The sequence below is a fragment of the Magallana gigas genome, chromosome 7 (assembly GCF_963853765.1).
Source record: "Magallana gigas chromosome 7, xbMagGiga1.1, whole genome shotgun sequence".
NCBI lineage: Eukaryota > Metazoa > Mollusca > Bivalvia > Ostreida > Ostreidae > Magallana > Magallana gigas.
In genome coordinates, this window is record NC_088859.1 from 49,923,565 (window position 1) to 49,946,048 (window position 22,484).

Sequence of the window (22,484 nt, forward strand, 5' to 3'; positions counted from 1 at the left end):
AAGATGTGTCAAAGAGAAAAGAACATTTGTCAGACTCTATGCTGTCCCTAAATAATAGGTGTACCAGCATCAATTTCAACTTCCTGTGATGGTGAACTATTTATATCAAATACATGTAGCTTAAATGTTGACAGGGTGGAATCAACTTTTAATATGTGAAGAAGTCAAAGCATGTACATTAACCTTCGCTCATTTTCCAACACCTTGGAATAGTATGATGTATGAGCTAGTGAGAATTGGTCTGATCTATACACTGATGTTAACTTTGGTCAGCCAATCAGATTTGATTTCCTTTCTATTGTTTTTTTTCTCAAAAAATTGGCATTGAATGTCCCAGGATATCATTGTTGAGTTGATCCACGGGATAACTGGTTAATGTTAGTATGTGCAATTTCTTATAACACATTTTTTTGATTAGATAACTGTTGATGAATTTATGTATGCTTGAAACTTTGATTTCATTAAAGAAAATTGATGCTCATGAAGATCAAAGACATCATATCCTCTAACAGTAAATCACTTTGTAAATGTAGCTGGCTTCCATCTTCACCATATCAAGGAAATATAACAGATGACAAGTACTCTGCTTGCCCTTTCATTTTATTTTAAATTATCTGGCACAAATCTAATATTTAAAGTAAAGAAAAATCGGAAACTATCAATTACTACCATTACATGAAGTAAAATTACCCAATTCCAGTGAAGTAAATTCCAGGGGAATTAACATCAACACTCGGCCAATCTTTCTCAAAATTTCTTTATTCAATATCAGCTTGGTTAATACATGTGTAATATAATCACAGATTTGATATAATTCATCACAAAGGTTTATCCAGTCATTTCAACACTTCACTCAGTTGACCTCCAGCTAAACCAGACCACACAGAAACCAATAGGATTCCCTTCATCAACAGAAAAACTCTGTGGTCATACGAAACCCTGTATTCACAGCTAATTGTGATTTGGTATATTTAGTCAAACTGGTAATAATATGTTGAAATGTACAGAAAATCAGCAGTAGATCATTGCTTTACTATATAAAATAAGATACATAAAATAAAGTACCCTTTTTTTCATTGCTAGGAAGTCATGTAACTGAATGTCAACAAAAAATAGAAATAACCTGAAAATCAAAACAAATCGCTCCATTGAAATTTCAAGTTCAGATTTCATCATTGATATATGTGTATTAGTGATACATATAGTAACATAAAAAAAGAAACAAAATTGGAAGCACTTAATGGTTTGTAAGTTTTAACAATCATGTATTATCAAGAGAACGTAGTCCTAATAGTTCATAGCCAGCATCAGATTTGTTCAGCTTGGTCTTGGTTATTCGTCCAAGTCTGCATCCAACAGATGTTTAAAATTGTATGGGGCAAACTTGTAGCCATCTCCCATATAGAACTTGCTGTTGAATTCCACCCTATGAAAATAAAACTAGCTATCAGACACCTCCCTCTCTGGATATTATTTGGATAATTTTCACCACCCGGTGGTTTTATTATAGTTTGAATTTAAACTGTACGAGGAATTATATATTAAAGCAGTGTTAGGTTACCAGTGAAGACGGAGCGTGTGAAGGAATGCGGACAGTCCCTCCATCAACAGAAGTACGGCCACCGTCACCACGGCAAAGGCACCAAACACCGCCCACAAGAGGATGCCCCCGACATAGGCCATGTCAAAAGTCAGGCCGAAGCGGAACAGCATGCTCCACAATACCTCCGATAACTCTGTACAAATAATGGAAGCCACATACATTCTCATCCACAATGGGTCTAATTTAATAGTGATTATAAATATCACATTCTGTGAAATGATTCATATTTAACGGGGACAATTTTCATTGAGATGTTCAAATTTTACATATTCAATTTGTGGTATATAATAAGATTTCCTAAAAAATATTAACTATTTTAACAATGGATACTGGTAGTTTAATTCTTGGATCAAATGTTCCCCATTAAATCCATATTAAATGGACATCCAAGAAAAATCACAATTCCAAGGTCTTGCTTACCTGTATCAGTACTTCACAAATACAAAATAATGTATTATTGTTGGAATTTGCATGGTTTATGAAATTTTGTTCATGATTTCTTTTTTTAAAACTGGTACAGTAAAAATAAACAACGGATACTTGATGTTTTAAGTAAATGAGTAAAACTTACGTGCGTGGGCGAGACTAAGAGCCCACAGTCGGAGATATGAGGCAGTGTGGGAGATACAGCCCAGGCAATACTCTATCGTGTGAATGGCCTGATGAATGAACACCTCACCCATGTCAAACTGAAATCAAAATCTCCAGTAATTAATCAGGATCAAATGTGTTAAATCTTGTGTACTGTAAATTCCTAATTAAATGCGAGGAGTCAATTTCTGCATAAAATCGCGACAATCAGTTCTCACAGATTTAAAATCTCGCTTTTATTTTTCAGATAGTTTTGAGGTAAATGAAATTATAACAAAAATTGGTGCTCACAATTTTATATTCTTGTGATTTGATGCAAAACAGTGGAATCGCAGAATTAAGAACTCGTGTAAAATAAGGAATTTACAGTAATTTAACATATAATGAAACAAAGGAATCAAGATCATTCTATAAGCTCTCCTCAATTAGATGTCATGTAATTAGAAACACAGCGAGTTGGTCAGCGAGCCCCCACCTCCTCCTCATCCTCCTCCGGCTCTGATATCCCAACTTCAGAGTGCCCGACGATGCCCCCATCTTCCTCCTCTCCATTGATTGCGATATTGTCCTTCCCTCTCACCGCCTGAAAAATCGTAATCCACTCTGTTTAACGCAACACATCACTTTATCACTATGTACAGGGTCATTTTTGGTAAATATTATTTTCACAATATTATGCTAGCAAGATTTTGCCCAAGTTATCCAGCAGAGTTGTGATAAATGAGTTATATGTTACAATTTTAAATAGCCTTATTTTATATTTGCCCAATGGCAATGAAGGCATAAAAAAGGCTAAAAAGAAAACAAGAGAAAAAAATTCCCTGTGTATAGTATTTATCTTAGTGTGTCTTCAGAAATGATAACAAAAAAAAAACTTTTTCAAGAATGTATTATAAAATTGCAAATGCATTAAGTAATGGTTTCAAGGTATTTTTATCCAGCAGTAGGTTAGGTATCACACTGCTCTTGTTTATACACAAGCAATAGCAGTAAGACGGACCGAATTATCTAGTGATTCTACCATCTGAACTTGCTGTGGGCAGCCTACTTCTGTTTCTATATATACATGTATATTACTATTTACTATTCCTAACTCTCTTAAATGTATGTCTAAATATAGCAGCATTATTGGTACAATAGTACATGTGGTAAATTTTACTGTGACCCAAAGTTATATAGAATCGGATCTTCTTACATGCAAATAAACCAAATAATTGTAAGTGTCATACTTGGATTTATACTTACATGTTTGTACTAGTATATTGGAAGGACTGTGTGTGATATAACAGCTAATATGCCTTGTTAAGATATTCTTTTTTTCAGTCATATGTTAATTAAGTAAAGAAGTCAAAGCAGCCTATTTTCCACTCAAATAAAAAATATCAACATTGGTTTTATAATAAACATTATGAATGTATTTTAAATTTTTTTTATTATCTATTGAGTAAGTAAACGCTAATCTTATCGGGCATAATTTTTCTGTTATCCCACACAGTCCTTTACTTAAAGTGCCAATCCAGTGGGGTTAGTTTATAAACAACCAATAAATATCCCCAACAGAAGAAATCAATACAGACCATGTACTACCTGTGTGCAGTGGATACTAACTCTACGACAGATAGGTCTAAGTCTATATCATCCTGACTGTTATATATATATTATACAAGATTAATAGGTCTGTAGATTTAAGTCTACATTATCCTGACTATTGTACTATGATTCCCTCCACCTTCTAAGGATTAAAATGATACAAAGTCTACCCATGTGGCTGTTACACAGACAGGAAGCAAGCTGTAGCTAAGCAACTCTCCAAATATACATGAATACAAAATGTGGGTGTATATTCCCTTCATGATAGAAGACAGTCTATATGACAGTAAGTAGTTGAGTTGATTACATAGAGAAGTCAAGTTGCAAAACAGAAGAGAAAAAACTTGTATTGCATTCCATATGTTTCATGCAATAAAGAATGAATTATTACAAAAATATCTTGAAAAAGAACTGAACGAATGAAAAAAATAGATAAACAAATCCCCTGATAACGCATCTTAATGTCATGATTGCATCTGACTCCCCAACTTCTACTTCCTTGCAACTTGACATTCAGGACAAAGCAATGATTGGTAATATTCCACAAACATGCCTGAGAACTTACCCCGAGTTCTATGTCAGACAGATGGGCCTCAGGTTTGTCCCCCTTAACCCCTTTTGAGTCATCTGACTAGAGTCAAAAATGCAAAAATATCAGACACAAGCTTCAAGTATAGGGGAGGTGTATTGGGGGCCCACCAGTGTCTGAATTCTGACTAAACAACCATGTTTTCAATAGCTAAGGAGCTTGTTGTGTACAGGGCAAATTTACGGCTTATTTTAAATTATTCTATTTCTTGAACTTTCCCATACTGACCACAGCAAAACTTTTTTTGTACCAACACTGATGTAGCGGTTAATCTTGGATATATTTGTATTTTGATGGGTTTTTTTTGTAAAATTCTAAACAAATCTTTACAAAATTTTATGGTTGTAAAGATTTCCAATATAGTGAATTTACAGTTAAATGTTCAACGTATTGCAAACTGATTTTGAGTTCCAGAGGTGAATAATAACAAAATTTAACACTTTTATAACAGTTTTCTTTACATTTCAATAATAGTTTGAATGAATTTATTTTCACATTAATTCCTTAATTTACAATCCAATTGTTATAGATATCAAAAGAATGTATTCTCATTCGAAGCTTCATTTAGCAAAAACTGTAGTTTAGTGAAAGAAAACATGTATATACTGAATTTGGTGTAGTTATTTTTACGAATTAGTTACATGTATATTGATATAACAAATTATGTAAATCTATTGGTCCCTAGGACTTCACTATAACCAAATTTTACTGTACAATGATAATGTTTACACATGAGGACACTATTATAGAAAACAAGCTGGTGGGCCCCCAAAGCTCTGGCCATCATCCCATTACAACAAATCACCAAAATGTTGGTATCTTATAGCAGGCATGCCAAATAAACAACTAATAAAATCTGAATAAATATTGTTAAAGACTTAATTTTAAAAAAGCTAACATGTTAACTTTAATTGTTAAAAAAGATTATCCTAATTGGCCAGAACTTTTATCTTCTATCATGGTTTCTACATGAAAGGTATATGGTGTGTGTAACATATGACTCTACAAAATATCCATCCCACAAAGTCCCGTCCTTGCCTAACATTAATACTGTTAAATTGCTACTGTAACTAAAATACAGACACACTTTTTTGAGGTATGCAATGCATTTTCAACCAATGAAGTGTCACTATTCTATTAGTTGGAGATGTAACACTTCCCTTTAATTCTTAAAGAGGCTATGAAATTGACAATATAATTGAAATTGTGAAACCAATGTTTACTTGGTCTTAAAATGTGAGAAAGAGTTGGGCCGTTGAGGACAATTCCGTTCTTCTGGCCCAGTCTTCAGTGAACCAAAACTCAATATCCAGAAAAATTAAGATTTGAATTGCATCAATAATGGAAATTATAGATTTGAAAACAAGATACAACATAGTATTAACAGGCAAACAAATTAAAAACAAAGTAAAGCAACATGCTATCAAGGAGTAATATGAACAGATTAAGAGAAAACTTCATTGGGTACAGTTTAAAACAAAACGTATATGCTGAAATCTGCCATGCTATTACAATAATTAAAACCAACAAAAGCTTGCACCCTCTAGCATGTTTTAACAGAAAGCAGTAACCACCCTTCCCATCCAGACCTTTGTTATATTTACTCATTACAATCTCCTATACAATATCAAACTCGCAGTATCTTATGTTTACTGAATATGAATGGCTTTTGTACCAGAACAAAGCCCTTGTTAAGGAGACAGCAAGATTATTTCATGTTTTACTATCCCAACCCCTGCATGCGGTTAATAAAATGGTGACAGTCGTTAGTTTTACATGTACAGGGTGATGCAACACTATCAACCTTCATAATGTAATCTGTGTAACAAAGGGGAACAAGATTCACATCTCCTTAGGAGGAGATTCAACAAATTCACAATGCGTCAGTTGCTATGGTAACAAGGGTTACAATGCCTACCGGTTCTGGGTGTTCCTCGTTGTGAATCAGCGTACGTTGTGATGTGGCATACAGACCCTGGCGTCGCTGAAATAGAGAGCAACTTAGCAGTTACAGACTAGGGGGAAAATCTCTACTTAAAGGAAAACAGAAGCTAATAAGTTGAAAAAAAAATTAACAAAAATTAATAATTTAAATAAACTGATATACTGATATACCAGTAAATAGTCAAGTTTATGTGTGCTTTTTTTGTGAAATGAACAGGATATATTTTTACACCTTACAATATTGATACATCAAAACACAAATTAGGTATGGCAGCCTTAATGATTGTACGATGACATGAACAGCATATCAATAAATACTAGTACAAGTACCAGCCTAGTATTCATATCTAGAAAGAGATCATGCAGTTTTTTCTATAAAATTTGGTTTTCAAAATTATATGTTTTAATTTAATATAAAGACAAATTTAAAGGGGTTTTTTTTCATTGGAGTTCAATAATTGTAGTTTTGATCTCCTTCTCATTATGTTAATAGCATAAAATTTAATGATAAGTTCAAGCAGTCCCTTTCATTTCATGACATTTGGAATGGGGTGTACAATAAACAATCTACCCGGTATATTGAAACAGAGGAATGGAATAGACTCAGTATAAAGACTTGGACTGTGCTCTTTGTGCAATATAATGTTTGACTTGTGCACGATGCCTAAATTAAGCTATAACTCACAAAGTAAGTGGTTGCACAGTAAGGTAACGAAAGTAATGAACAACTTCGGTAACAAAATGATTTCTCCGTTTTACAATTTTCTTCAACTACACAGCATGGTTTACAGTTGATGAATAAGATTGGTACATATATAAACAAACATAAGGCAAAGAGGTTTAACAAATAAACTGTTGAGAGCCTTCAGGTCAAGTTAACGTTGCGTGGTCATCTAGAGAAATGCTAAAGCATGGGTAAACAGGTACAAGCTTAGTACATTGTAAATTTCTTAATACAGTTTCTCTATGGTTCTAACAATTATGTACAATCATGTACAAAGTGCAAAAAAGCAATAACTACAAATTATCAATTAAAATCTAAAAAACCCACTGGCAGAAATTTTTTTCACCAGCCCATTTGCGTATTCATAATTCTAAAAACAATACTACATTTAATGAAAGAGAAAAAACTGCCCATGGGCTTTCAATATGGAGAAAAGTTCATTGTCTACTGTAATCGCTCAGTCATCACTGGATAAGAGTTTGACCTGTGAACTCATGACCCTAAACCTGCAAAGGAGAACTCTGACCTTTCATGACCTCATTATCTTTTATAGATATCACAAGTCAAACCAGCATCCAAGTAATTGAAGTCAAAACAGCAAGAATCATAAATCATGTCTTAAAACATTTGATAAATCTGATCTCAGTATACACACTGCAAAATGCAATGAAACCCAAGCATGCTGTTAAAATAGCAGAGCTGTAATCAATATTAACAAAATATGCTTTTTAATTATTCTATAGTCATATTTTTCTTTTTCTCAATTCTGCGATAAAATTGGTGTTAATTTAAATAATACAGGCAGCACCTGGCCCATAAAGGAAAATGCAAACATACACACATTCTAGCAGTACGCCATACTTACTTTACTATTGGCCTGTTCAAAGTCACACGTTTAATAACATCATAATTTATACATAAACAAATCACATGGTACTAATCTTGTGTTATATACAAAGTGCATGGTTACACTATAAAAGATCAGAAATATAACATGAAACTAGTGTAACAAAGGTCAACAAAAAGCCAACCTGATTCAAATGAAAGATCAAATTAAGGATCATTGAAATAAAATAACAGTTAACATATTATCACCTAAAACTACATTGTTAACATCTGAACTAGTTCACAACACAGTGCATCAATGAATTTAAATGAAAGCACACAAATTGCTTTGACCGATGCTTTGTGTATTAGACTATTGTAGAATTTTAACACTAGCCAGGTAGGCAGATACCATCACCTAAGGGGGACACTTTATCATGCTGAGACAATGTTGGGCTATTTTTAGCACCACGACCTTGAGTAACATACTGACCTTGACCCTTGCATTATGTCTTGCTCTCAGGACGAAGGGTTTCACCAGCAACATGGTTGGGACCATCAACAAAGCCAGTATGACCAGTGTGATCTGAATGGGTTGCTACAAACAAATTAATCAGACATGTATAAGTTTTACAAATAGATTGCAATGAACAGAAAACATGTGTAAGTTAGATTGTTAACTTTACTCTGAACAGAAATAATGACACAAGTACAATCTTGTTCATCAGTTTTTATGTCTGAGTGACCAGATAATTAATTTTTCTATCCCACAATATTTGTCAGTACCTTTGAAGAAAAAAGTCATGAACTTCTTATTCTTTTTTACTACTTCATTGTAATTCATGTCCTACCATATCAGGGAGGTCATACAAAACAGCTAGCTGTTCTTAATTCTCAACAAGAGAATCTTAATTTGCTTTAAAGGTGTACTTATTTAGATCAGTGGAACGTAATGTGTACCTGATACAGGTATGTTTATTGATATTTTTACCTGATGCTCAAAGAAGACAGTCTGTGATGTAGCATTGATACTTGTAGGCTCAATGGAAGTGCAAGCATACAAGTCCCCAGTAAAGTTGGCCGGCTTCACGCGGGGGGTATAGGTGAGCAAAAACATGTTGATAAACTCTATGTGAAACAAAACAACTCATCAAAAGTCATGAAACTGTAATGAAAAATTACAATGGAATTACAAATCACATCAAATCTCATACCAACAGGTGACAATAACTATCGCTATTTCTTGCCTACAGCTATGAACATAACAAGTTATTGATGACGAGGGGTGCATTCTGGGAAAACAGTGACTTACGGATCAAAAGCTGCGGAGCATACTGCGGACATTCTGCAGTGAAGAAGAGCCATTTATAGAAGACCAGCGCCACCAGATAACCAAAGAGACACATCAGAAATACCAACTGGGGAATGAACTCACAGAAAACGTTAAGGGGGCGACGGAAATACCTGGGCAATAGACAAACAATGACATTCAAATCAGGTATGATTGGCATAAAGGCTGAAGACTTTTATCATACAAAACAAAATACCATTGACAATAATAGGTATAATAGAAGTATGTTTGTATGTAGCATTTTCATTCCATTTACATGACATTATTTTCAAAAACTACCTTGGAAAGGAGAGTCATTCTAAAATATCAATTAAATATCTTAATAATTTTTCAAATCCAATTCCTGTAATAACACAGCACGTTATCATAAGTTGTGGTAGTGTCTGATTTGGGGGTCAACTTACGCATGGTTCACAAAACTCAGCAGAACGCCCAACAACATCTGAGAGACACCAAAGATGACCGACATCTTCATCTTCAGAGAGTTGGTGAAGGTGATTTTGTTCATACTACTCTGCCAGATCTGAAGCAAAAACAGCTCCCCAGTGAATCAACGTGTAAAGTTACACACTTGTAACTATGATTGTGCAAAGTTACATACACATAACCATCTTATCAAAGTAAGGATAAATGTAAAGTTAACATACAAAGTGCACATTTACTTTTTAAAAAACTCAAAAAGAGGTAATATAAAGCAAAATTTCAAATATACAAGAATATCAACATTCAGATTGAATAAGTTAACAGGGAGAGCCAACAGGTGATGACTTACAGGATCAACTCCAAATGGATACGGACCCGTGGTATTGTCAAAGTGATCTGCTGGATTCATAGTCCAGCTAGTCTCTTTCTGCAGTGTGCGGAAGCTGCCAATCAAATGTAAGGTCAACAGGTCAGCTGACTGTTTACAAAGGAGTCAAATTACATCACATGCAACACAATCAATTGCAAAACTTACTCATAGCTGGGATGCCAACCAGATCCAAAGATGTTGACAGATTTAGAGAAACAATCATTGTAGATAAGTCCTGTGTAGACCGAGAAGAGCCCCATCATAGTGATGATGTAGCGACCCCCAACAAACATGCTCATTATCTGAAAACATCACATTTCAACTAGTCCGCTCCAATTTTCTGCATTTTATATATGGACTTCATACTATATTTATTTGTATATTTGAACATCTGTGGTACCCTATTAAATTCCTTTTTTTCATCCATATTTCCTCTTTTATGATCAATATAAGCATTGGTTTGAATGTTTATAATGCTTTATACCAACTATATAATAACTTTTTGACTGATCAGATAATTATGGAAGCATTAGTCTGCAAGTTTAGTGATACACTGAACTTACCTCATTGTCTGACTTGCCAGAGGTGAGTTTCTTCTCTGTGATGACCATCCAGAGCCCAGCCAGAAACATGATAAAACCATGACCAAAGTCACCAAACATGACGGCAAACAGGAAGGGGAAGGAGATGATGGCATACGGAGCTACAGAGACAAGCATAAAGGAGCATGAAGCATAGAGAGGCATGAGACTGTCAGACTCTTGTAATGCCGGGTACACATTTACTTAATACAAACAAAATAACACTATGTATATGCATGCATTTTTCAAACTTTGACAAACTATATTTCAGTCAAAAGATTACTGAAAGGCAATCAGAGGTTGATGCTAGCCCTTATTCAGTTTTTGTTATCATTTTTTATGCAACAAAGTTCAACAATTTGGTTGGTTTTTACCTGGGTTAACCTCCTGGTAAGTTGCGATACCATACGCATCAATAATTTCCTGGAATACAGTTGTGAACTTGTTGGTCTTGAAGTATGTTGGCGGAACTTCCTTGGTCTGCATCCGATGGAGGATGCTGGGAACTGTGCTCCCACTCAGCTCCTGTTCAAGATTTTATAGATTATGTAAAAATAATAAAATCCACTGACTTGAGATTGTTTCAGACGACATTGGTTACTCACAGATGACCTTGGTAACTTACAGTGCCATGTTTGAGAGCTGATTGGATCTCCTCAAGACCACTGACGGGGGTCCAGCACTCTGCGATCAGACTGTTGTGAGACACGTCAAAGTTACACATGTTGAGGGTGTGGTAAATCGCCTTAATCTTCTTGACCTTGATAATCCAAGGTCGTATCTCTTTCTGAGCACTCATCAGCACCCTTTTCCTGTGATCCTCAGTTTGGTGCAGCACCTGTAAACAGTGACCAGATAATCATATTGATAACTGATGACTTCTCATTAGTTCTCACAATGGTATTTGCACACTGTGGAATCATTAGAATTCGTGGTGGCTAAATTTGTGGGTAGCCCTCAATCATTAATATACATCCTCGCCGAAAACTAATCGAAGAAAACTTTGTTTCCTACTGAAACTGAAAACCAACACATTCATGAAATTAAATCCCTAAGAATAAGCAAAAACCCCACAATCTACATAAATTGGCCCCATGAAATGACTCAACAGTGTATGTTAACAATACCAGTACATACAGTGTTTAGATCCTCGAGTCGAGTGGACACCCCATTCAACATCTCCACTCTCTCACTGGCACTCTCTGGGCACGGGTAAAGTGTAGCTTTAAACCTGAAATATGAGATTGGTATTGTCACTGAGACTCTGTGAATCTCTGTAATATAAACATTGAGGAAGCATTGCATATAGAGTTACCTTCCCTTCACATATCTTTATAAAAACATTGAGGGAGTATTGTATATATAGAGTTACCTACCCTTACATATCTTTATAAAAACATTGATGAAGCATTGCATATAGAGTTACCTACCCGTACATATCTTTATAAAAACATTGACGGAGCATTGTATATAGAGTTACCTACCCTTTACATATTTTTATAAAAACATTGAGTTAGCATTGTATATAGAGTTACCTACCCTTTACATATCTTCATAAAAACATTGACGGAGCATTGTATATAGAGTTACCTACCCTTTACATATTTTTATAAAAACATTGACGGAGCATTGTATATAGAGTTACCTACCCTTTATATATCTTCATAAAAATATTGAGGGAGCATTGTATATAGAGTTATATAGAGTTACCTACCCTTCACATATCTTTATAAAAATATTGAGGGAGCATTGTATATAGAGTTACCTACCCTTCACATTGAAGGAGCATTGTATATAAAGTTACCTACCCTTCACATTGAGGGAGCATTGTATATAGAGTTACCTACCCTTCACAATGAGGGAGCATTGTATTGTATATAGAGTTACCTACCCTTTACATTGAGGGAGCATTGTATATAGAGTTACCTACCCTTCACATCGAGGGAGCATTGTATATAGAGTTACCTACCCTTCACATTTAAGGAGCATTGTATATAGAGTTACCAATCCTTCAAATTGAGGGATAATCATATATAGAGTTACCTACCCTTCACATTGAGGGAGCATTGTATAGAGAGTTACCTATCCTTCACATTGAGGGAGCATTGTATATAGAGTTACCTACCCTTCACATTGAGGGAGCATTGTATAGAGAGTTACCTACCCTTCACGTTGAGGAACCATTGTATATAGAGTTACCTACCCTTCACAATGAGGGAGCATTGTATTGTATATAGAGTTACCTACCCTTTACATTGAGGGAGCATTGTATATAGAGTTACCTACCCTTCACATCGAGGGAGCATTGTATATAGAGTTACCTACCCTTCACATTTAAGGAGCATTGTATATAGAGTTACCAATCCTTCAAATTGAGGGATAATCATATATAGAGTTACCTACCCTTCACATTGAGGGAGCATTGTATAGAGAGTTACCTATCCTTCACATTGAGGGAGCATTGTATATAGAGTTACCTACCCTTCACATTGAGGGAGCATTGTATAGAGAGTTACCTACCCTTCACGTTGAGGAACCATTGTATATAGAGTTACCTACCCTTCACATTGAGGGAGCATTGTATATAGATTTACCTACCCTTCACATTGAGGGACCATTGTATATAGAGTTACCTATCCTTCACATTGAGGGAGCATTGTATATAGAGTAACCTACCCTTCACATTGAGGGACCATTGTATATAGAGTTACCTACCCTTCACACTGAGGGAGCATTGTATATAGAGTTACCTACCCTTTACATTGAGGGAGCATTGTATATAGAGTTACCTACCCTTCACAATGAGGGAGCATTGTATTGTATATAGAGTTACCTACCCTTTACATTGAGGGAGCATTGTATATAGAGTTACCTACCCTTCACATTGAGGAAGCATTGTATATAGAGTTAACTACCCTTCACATTGAGGGAGCATTGTATTGTATATAGAGTTACCTACCCTTTACATTGAGGGAGCATTGTATATAGAGTTACCTACCCTTCACAATGAGGGAGCATTGTATTGTATATAGAGTTACCTACCCTTTACATTGAGGGAGCATTGTATATAGAGTTACCTACCCTTCACATTTAGGGAGCATTGTATATAGAGTTACCTACCCTTCACACCGAGGGAGCATTGTATATAGAGTTACCTATCCTTCAAATTGAGGGATAATCATATATAGAGTTACCTACCCTTTACATTGAGGGAGCATTGTATATAGAGTTACCTACCCTTCACTTTGAGGGAGCATTGTATAGAGAGTTACCTATCCTTCAAATTGAAGGATAATCATATATAGAGTTACCTACCCTTCACATTGAGGGAGCATCGTATAGAGAGTTACCTATCCTTCACATTGAGGGAGCATTGTATATAGAGTTACCTACCCTTCACATTGAGGGAGCATTGTATAGAGAGTTACCTACCCTTCACATTGAGGAACCATTGTATATAGAGTTACCTACCCTTCACATTGAGGGAGCATTGTATATAGAGTTACCTACCCTTCACATTGAGGGACCATTGTATATAGAGTTACCTATCCTTCACATTGAGGGAGCATTGTATATAGAGTTACCTACCCTTCACATTGAGGGACCATTGTATATAGAGTTACCTACCCTTCACACTGAGGGAGCATTGTATATAGAGTTACCTATCCTTCACATTGAGGGAGAATCGTATATAGAGTTACCTACTCTCACATTGAGGGAGCATTGTATATAGAGTTACCTACCCTTCACATTGAGGGAGCATTGTTATAGAGTTACCTACCCTTCACATCGAGGGACCATTGTATAGAGAGTTACCTACCCTTCACATCGAGGGACCATTGTATATAGAGTTACCTACCCTTCACATATCTTTCTGACTCTAGCCTTCAGCTGTTCTCCTTGGAAGAAAATCAGGAAAACACATTTGGAAATGGCATCTCCCTAAAACGAGGTACCCGTTAGTTTAAGTAATGAAATTCCCTGAATTGACATTAAAATACCGGTACACCTAAACTTTTCATTAATCATTAATTGGTCAAATTCTTATACATAAAATGTATTCCTAGATAATTGGCATTTTTCCAATGATATTCCTTGACAATTAATCATGGAATTAATTAGTACAGCTGAGACAGTTAGAAGACTATAAAATCTCTATTGTTTATGAATATGCTTCTATACTTACGGAGACAGGGTCTTCCAATGGTTGATCAATCTCATCATGCTTCAGAAAAGTGTTTCCACGATTGGCAAACCACAACAGTCTCTCAAAGGCAGGGACCTTCTCTCTCGGAATTACACCAGCCACAAAACTTAAATCAGAAAGACATCCATTATATAACAATCAATCAAATATAACTGTTATGTGTTATGCTGCCTCCTCTATTGATGCAAATTATCATTTAAAACAATATTTACCCCAGTTGTACAGATGTGACAGGCACAAACCCACCACCTCCCTCATCGTGGGCTAGAGCATGCTGGGCATCATCCACAATGCCATGGCGACCATGCTGCACAGAAATTCAAGGTTATCATCAAAAGATGAAAGGAAATCACTGTATGTAATACATGTAATACAGTGGTATACTTTATTCAATTGTAATATGTATTTGTAGTACTAGTGGTATACTTTGTATAATTAAAACAGGGGTAAGTTTACAATGCTGTGTTTACAGCTGACCTCTGCAAAAAAGATCTGAGTTTTCTTCAGGACTTCCTTAAGCTCTGTCAGTTCCAAGTAGTTACGACGGAGAGCCTCAGCATTTGTGTTCACTTCCTTTAACTCGGACTCGATCTTCTCAAAGGTCGCTTCAAGGTCAATCATTTCTTTAGGAGCGGGAGCCTTGGGGTTCTCGTCTCTGTCGGGAATCTTCATCCCATCCTTTTTCAGTTCTCTATGTATGTATCCTGTTCAAGTTCAAAAAAGAAATCTTAGAAGAACAATGATTATTTTTGCTCTTTAATAGCTGCTATATGAAGAATGAATGTCATTCTTACGAGCAGCACTGACAATTGTGGGACTACCATGGTCACTTTTTATTTCTCCTTTTTTTCAATCACTTACGTAGTTTCCTTTCCATTTCTTCGCATCTCATGATTTCACTTACAAACTTCCTCTGGAAAGCATTCACGTCTGGATTTAGCTAAAATCAAAGAAAGAGGTGAATAGCTGATTCATGTGAAAAATTACAATTGAAGATTTCAAGGTTGCAGTATAGAGCTGAAGTTAAGATAATAAAAGTACACAAAATATAACTGTCTGTAAAGATAAGAAGTTATTTTTACAAGAATGATACCAAACCGTATGCTATTAATATTGCAAATCACAAATGTCAAAGTTTACTATGATCAAAATTTGTAGAAATATTTTCACTGAATGCAGCTTGAACAGATATGTGTGCTGAACAAAAGTGACAGGGTCTTACATCTTTGAACTGCACCATTCCGAGTTCCCCGAGCTCAGAGACGCAGGCATAGGCTGCTTCTGATTGGAGGAAGATCTGGCACAGGTTCATCTCCTCGCTGCGAAATAGGGCCCCCATCTTGGTGGAGATTTGGTGGCTCCTAATAAGAGGGCTGCGAGTTATTCAGTCTGTTGACAAAGAAAGTATTAGATTAGTGAGGATGATGTTAGCTTTATATATATCTCACCATTGTGATGACAGGGTAACAGATGACACTATTGATTGAGTGACATCACATAGAAATAAATACATCAGACCTTGTTCCTCACTGTTCCTTATAGAGAATTCTAATTCAACATGTGATCACCACAACATTAAAGATCCACTTTATGGTGATCATTTTAATCTTTTCCAAAATGCATACATTCAACACATGTTCAATGAAAAAGTGTATAAATATATTATATATAGTAAATATACGGAGTAAACTCCAACATGACAAAATGTGTATGGCCACTCAAAAAAATCTTATCATTCCCAACCTGATTACACACTCAATGTAAAGAACAGATGATTATGTAGAAATGACCCAAGGGGATATATATTCTATCATGTGAAGTGAAGCGTACCAAGATATATACACACGTTTCAAACTCGAAATTCGCTGGGTGATTACCCTTCTATTTTATTGATGATTTTCTAACAATAAATAGTTTTTCTGACATAATCTCTCATCATATATTCTAGCAAATAAAACATAAGCAAAACATAATACTCAGATATCCAAGTACATGTACTTGTATTTGAAGGAGAGTATGGGGCCCAGGCAGGTCTACAATTGTTATTGGGGTTATGACACAATGTTTGTTAAATTTATCCAAAGCATCAATTTCCTTTCTGACCCATAAGACCAAGTGATATTTGTAAGGGCCAATACACAAAATGAAGATTTCCCTCACAAGTCATGGATCCAAACTCCTCACTGTACCTTGTGCACCCCAAACATGTGGTGGCTCACTACACCTTGAAATAGACCCTCATATCAGCAGAAAATTACTTGATTATGATAGACAGTATGATGCATTGGAAGAATATTGGTAAAATAAGTGAACAAGTATGCAGTTTTGGATAAAAAAATGATTTCTAATAATCATTTTTAATCCAAAATTACATACTACAATCGTAGACCTGCCTGGGCCCCATATTCTCCTTCAAATACATGCACTTGGATATCTCTTGAGTATTATGTGTTACTTATGTTTCAATTGTTAGAATATGTGATGAGAGATTTTGTCAGAATAACTATCGATTTTCAGAAAATTGTCATTAAAATAGACTGATAGAATGAGCACACAGAAATCCATATTTTTATTTCTTAAAATGCCAGTTTCAAGTAGATTATGTCAGATTAAGATATCATGCATTAAATCTTCTCATCTACAGTAAGTAAGATTGCATGGCCCATCTCATATTATCTTCCATTTCTAATATTCTCTTTACAATAATTTTGGACTTAATAATCTTGTAGTGTGTACTCTAATGCTGTATACACTTTTTATTGATGCACATTTTACACTTATAAGGTCCTTAGCCTTACCTTGTGTACCAGGTATTAGCCCTTACAAAGTTTAACATAATGCCGTTGGAAATTTCTCCTTAACTAAAAATATTTGTAGACTCTGAGGATGTTTTTTTTTATTTAATAAAGAGTAGTATAAGGATAAAATGTTCTCATTAATATTGCCATGGGGGTTTGTTAGATAAAGTTGTTAATAATGTAAGTTGTTCACCCAACCAAAGTGTGTTGTCCTTTCCAAAAAACACATTTTTGCATTAATTAAGCTAGTATGACCGTTTTTCTTAATTAATAATTATTACATAAAATATGATCCCCTTTTTATACACCATTAACATCAATATATTCAGCATATATACATATCATGCATGTAAAATGCAGTGTTTATGCACTTTTAACTAATTAATCCTGATAAAATGACTTCAGTAATTTTGAATTTAAAATACCTGCTCATTAATCCTATAAATTGGGTTTATTTGTCTGTCCAAGGAGAATAGCAAATTAACATCAAGGCGTTACATGTAGCAGCTGACCATGCTTTATATACCGGTACATGTACGTACATGTAAAATACGTGTAATATCATCATAATTGTACATTGCCTGCATGCTTAGAAAGAGTAAGTCCCTGAGGGGAGGTCAGATGTAATTCTATCATTAATCTTCAAGATTTCTCCTAATTCACAGCCCCTGACATGAAGAATTGTGAACTTTCATACATGTATGAACTATTACACCTTGTCCAAAAGCTGGGATGGTCTGATTAGGCAATCAATGTGTGTTTAGCACTGGTAGTTATACTGCATTAGTCAGGCATCATACAACTGATAACACCAATCATATCATAGTATGAAAAGGAAAAGCCCTTCATTTATACTGTAGTTTCACACATACAGTAATAATCATACATCTGGAACCAACACCCCCCTCAATTTTTTTTTTTTAAACCCACAAACATAGTTGAATCTCTAAGAACAATACAGAACAAGATCGGTCAGTGACATACATTGCTACTAGTATATCTTTTGGTACAACTGGCTCTCTGTGCTTTGCACCATAACATAACATAAAAATAATTCTAATTCAAACAAGTGATTTTTTTTTCTATTTAGACGAGAAATTATTATCACTTGCCTGTGAAAATATTACTGCTCCCCTTGGTAAGTGTACAGTGCGCAATATCTTACAGGTGAACAGCGTTTACTTCTAACAAACAACCAAACCACCCAACACAAGAATGTGTTCACTATTCACCTGCCTGACTCTTCAGGTGATATATCCCATGTGCCTACCTTTTAAAGTTATCAAAATAATTGCTGTGTACCAGTACACAAACGGAATGTAAAGTCGCTGCACTACATACTGTAAATATTAGTACTTTAGTGGTACAGTACAGAAGCCTCACATGACTCCAACTGTAGATGTGTGACCATCATCAGGTGATAGTCATCTGCATTGTTCAAATTATAATGAATCATTTATGGGAAAATAACTCATACTGGAATATAATTGTGCATACATTTAATGGTCAGTCATATTTAAACTGAATGTTCTATTATGAACACTGGAGAGAGAGAGAGAGAGAGAGAGAGAGAGAGAGAGAGAGAGAGAGAGAGAGAGACAGAGAGAGACAGAGAGACAGAGAGAGACAGAGAGAGAGAGAGAGAGATATTTCAGAACACATCTCTTTGCTGGCATTAATACACATATAGAAGGGTATTCGGTAGATCACATGGAGTTCAATGAGCTTCACTGATTACATGTATGACTTTTGTGTACATTGTTCATTGGATCAAATATCGGTAATCACTGCATCATTCTCTAATGTTGAAGTTTTGATAAACATTTTCATCTTTATTTCTTAACTAGAAATAACATAATTGATTTTTTATCACATAGTTTTCTGAGTTTTTTTTTAAAATCCTGTTGGCACATGCAAAAGGAAAAGAATGAAAATCCTTTCGAAATACACATAAATAGAGAAGAAAAAACCTTTAAAATCATCATTCATATCCTGGTGCAACTTGGATATTTTCAGTCATAAAAACAATTTTCTTTGATTTTTTTAAAAATAAAATGTGCGGTACAAATTGAGAATATTTATGTCTTAAGTGAAACAGAAACATTTAATATGAAGAACTGATTTCAAATTTTGCATATAATGACGATTGAAAGTTTTTGAGAGCCCAGCACCTTTTTAGCACAATATCCTTTTTGAGAGCCCAACACCTTTTTAGCACAATATCCTTTTTGAGAGCCCAACACCATAAATTTGTATTTCAATAATCATTTCGATTAGCATAAACTACCAAAATCAAAACTTGCACAAACTGTATGGACTTATGAGATCGTCACTTGACTGATTGTAGATGTATATGCCAGTAAATATATTGTACTAACTGTTACAATAAATTATTTTCAAATAGGAGTATATAACCACCTTATATAATTTTAGTTATTCATAAATTTTCTCTAGGATTTTTTAAAAAATCATTTCATCGTAGAATTCAGTTATCAGGCCATATTTCTGTTTTCTCACATCAAAGCAATGCAAGAGGTACTGTAATTATGCAGATTACTAATGAAATATTTCTTGAATAAACCAAATAACTTTTTTTTCAAATTTATGATAAAATACAAATTTTCTTCTCTTAATTTTTATATAATATTGTAATGGAACCACCAGGGTCGTTCCATACATAATATAATTCCAAGAAGGATAAAAAAATAATCACTGTAGATTCAGGAAAACATTCGCCAACATATTATTTTCACCCCTTTCGTCCTTGTTGTCAGGGGCCGATTTTAAGTCTGGACGAATTCCAATGTCCCAAATTATCTCTTTTTAAACACAACTGAGCATATTCAAGACTAGGCAAAATCGTTTGCAAGTGTAACAGGACAAAACTTACACAGGGGAAAATAACCCTGTATACAGTATATTTTGTAATAAAAAACAAACTCTACAGTCCCAGCACACATAGATCCTGATTGGGCCAAAGAAAAATAATCTGAATAGACCAACACATTAATTTCCAAAATCATGAAAAAGTCATTTAATGCACCATGTATATGATACGTACCAGTAATGCAGTTTCATTAGGAGTGAATCAAATATCAAAGATAATTACATCTTCGCCAGCCAAGGGTTTTCGGTCCACTTTGCTCCCCATAAACCCTTGGCGGATTTCATTACAAAAACTTGGTGACAAGCTCCGTTTTATGATTGGCTGCAGCTGCGAGTAGCTGATCCAATAGCAGTGCTGGTAAATATAAACTTTAAAAGAAAACACAAGTGTGATATTTGGTAAAACATTTAACAGGCTGAGGCACAAGTTCTCAAGTACAGTGTCTCCTCAACGATGGTCTAACCAGATTGCTTTAAAAACCTATATATTTGACTGGGATTGAACATAGTTCTACAAACTTGTCAAGGCTCGCGTGATAGCATGGGAAGTAAACATGGCGAATGTAGAAGTTGCCTATCCCGTTAGTATATACGTTCCTGCTTATGGTTATTGCTTTTAAAGGTTCAATGAGCAGTGTTTTATTTAATTTCTTTGGTCCGCAATATCCACAACAGCGATACCTGGTTTTATGGCATGAAAGCTTTCATATAAATCGGCGACTTTTTCACTCCCAGTACAGGTCCTCACCGTCACAAAACACTATAAATAAAACATTTCGTGCTTTCCCTAGGTTATAACTTAATTAGTATTTAATAACATCGTTAATTATGTTATGATATTCGGTATTCAACATGTTTTCAAGTTGTATTAATGCCATAGTGTGTATATAACCCGTTGTTTAATTCAATTATAATTTAAATATGCAAGGGTCGCAACTCAAGTTGCTCGCTAGATAGCACCACCACATCAGCGAGTTTTCGTAATGAAATCCGCCAATGGGGAGCAAAGTGGACCGAAAACCCTTGGCTAGCGAAGATGGGATAATTATTGACAAAACTAAATTTCCTTAATTTAAAATTTACTTGATCCTCTGCTAAGATATCTGTGAATCAATAGAGAAGTTATGTCAGCTGCTTTTCTGTTGAAAGCAAGAGAAAATGCAATTCATGGCAGACAGAGTTAGATACCTTATGTCATTATGTACTATGGGGTGGTATGGTACACCTCCATATGGTGACGTATTTTCAATCGAAATACATTGAAAGAAGTGATAAAATCAGGTATAATTTTGTCATTTTTCTTTCCCACCATTGTTACCTAATAGCGTAGTGAAATGGTTTAGAGCATGAGTCACGAGTTTGTATCCTGCTGGGTCTTTTATTAGTTTTTACCTTTCCAAAAATTGCAAAAACCATCTTTTAGTCAAATATTGTTTGAAAACTCTAAAATGGTGAAAATATCTTGATTTTACTGTACTATTATCCACATTAAATCGACAGGTGTCCCAAACCACCTAATGGCAGAAACAAAAGCATGTTCTATTAACATGGTAAACGTTATTATATAAACATTAAAATATCAGTTAAAAAGTTGGTCTAACATTGATAATGCATACACTTCCTCAGTGTAATGTTGTACTCAGTGAATTTTCTGTTTCATTATATAACACATCCAGTGTACACACTTTGTCAGTCTTTCTGTCGACACCTGTCACATGACTTTTCTAAAACTGTTAACCAGCTGACCAGACAAAAACTGAGCAAACTGTTGAGTTTTCGATTAATGTCATTCTCTGGTATAAACACATTATGGGCAAATTACATAGAAAATCAAACATAAGATCTCAATAAACATAGGTCTACTAAATACCTTAGACAGCAAGGTACTATTCTTTGGTCAACACCGCCTACTTCTTGAAAGTTCTTCCCTATTAAACTGGTTCTTTGATATAATGTGTATTGGATACCAGTTTTTATAACATTCACGTGACAAACAGTTCCA

At 34.9% G+C, this 22,484-nt stretch overlaps 1 protein-coding gene across 7 annotated transcripts; it reads right to left on the minus strand.

Annotated features, from left to right (window-relative positions):
- Nucleotides 1-738: 738 nt before the first annotated feature.
- LOC105323790 (V-type proton ATPase 116 kDa subunit a 1) lies at nucleotides 739-22,479 on the minus strand. Of its 7 annotated transcripts, none has more exons than XM_034455396.2 (24): nucleotides 22,353-22,479; nucleotides 16,021-16,187; nucleotides 15,660-15,738; nucleotides 15,276-15,502; nucleotides 15,011-15,105; nucleotides 14,778-14,904; nucleotides 14,451-14,533; nucleotides 11,729-11,822; nucleotides 11,217-11,429; nucleotides 10,966-11,116; nucleotides 10,574-10,713; nucleotides 10,176-10,312; nucleotides 9,990-10,083; nucleotides 9,622-9,740; nucleotides 9,179-9,330; nucleotides 8,858-8,994; nucleotides 8,360-8,464; nucleotides 7,907-7,918; nucleotides 6,292-6,357; nucleotides 4,350-4,415; nucleotides 2,670-2,777; nucleotides 2,175-2,292; nucleotides 1,562-1,736; nucleotides 739-1,426 (listed from the first exon to the last, which is right to left on the minus strand). In XM_034455396.2, the coding sequence occupies exons 2-24, from the start codon at nucleotides 16,135-16,137 to the stop codon at nucleotides 1,333-1,335; spliced, it is 2,709 nt and encodes a 902-aa protein (XP_034311287.2). In that variant the 5' UTR covers nucleotides 16,138-16,187; nucleotides 22,353-22,479; the 3' UTR covers nucleotides 739-1,332. The 7 variants fall into 7 exon arrangements, with proteins under 7 accessions (XP_034311287.2, XP_065922238.1, XP_034311288.2 ...); XM_066066166.1 differs by lacking the exon at nucleotides 22,353-22,479 and adding an exon at nucleotides 20,658-20,678; XM_034455397.2 differs by lacking the exon at nucleotides 22,353-22,479 and adding an exon at nucleotides 18,867-18,992.
- Between the last annotated feature and the right edge of the window lie 5 nt (nucleotides 22,480-22,484).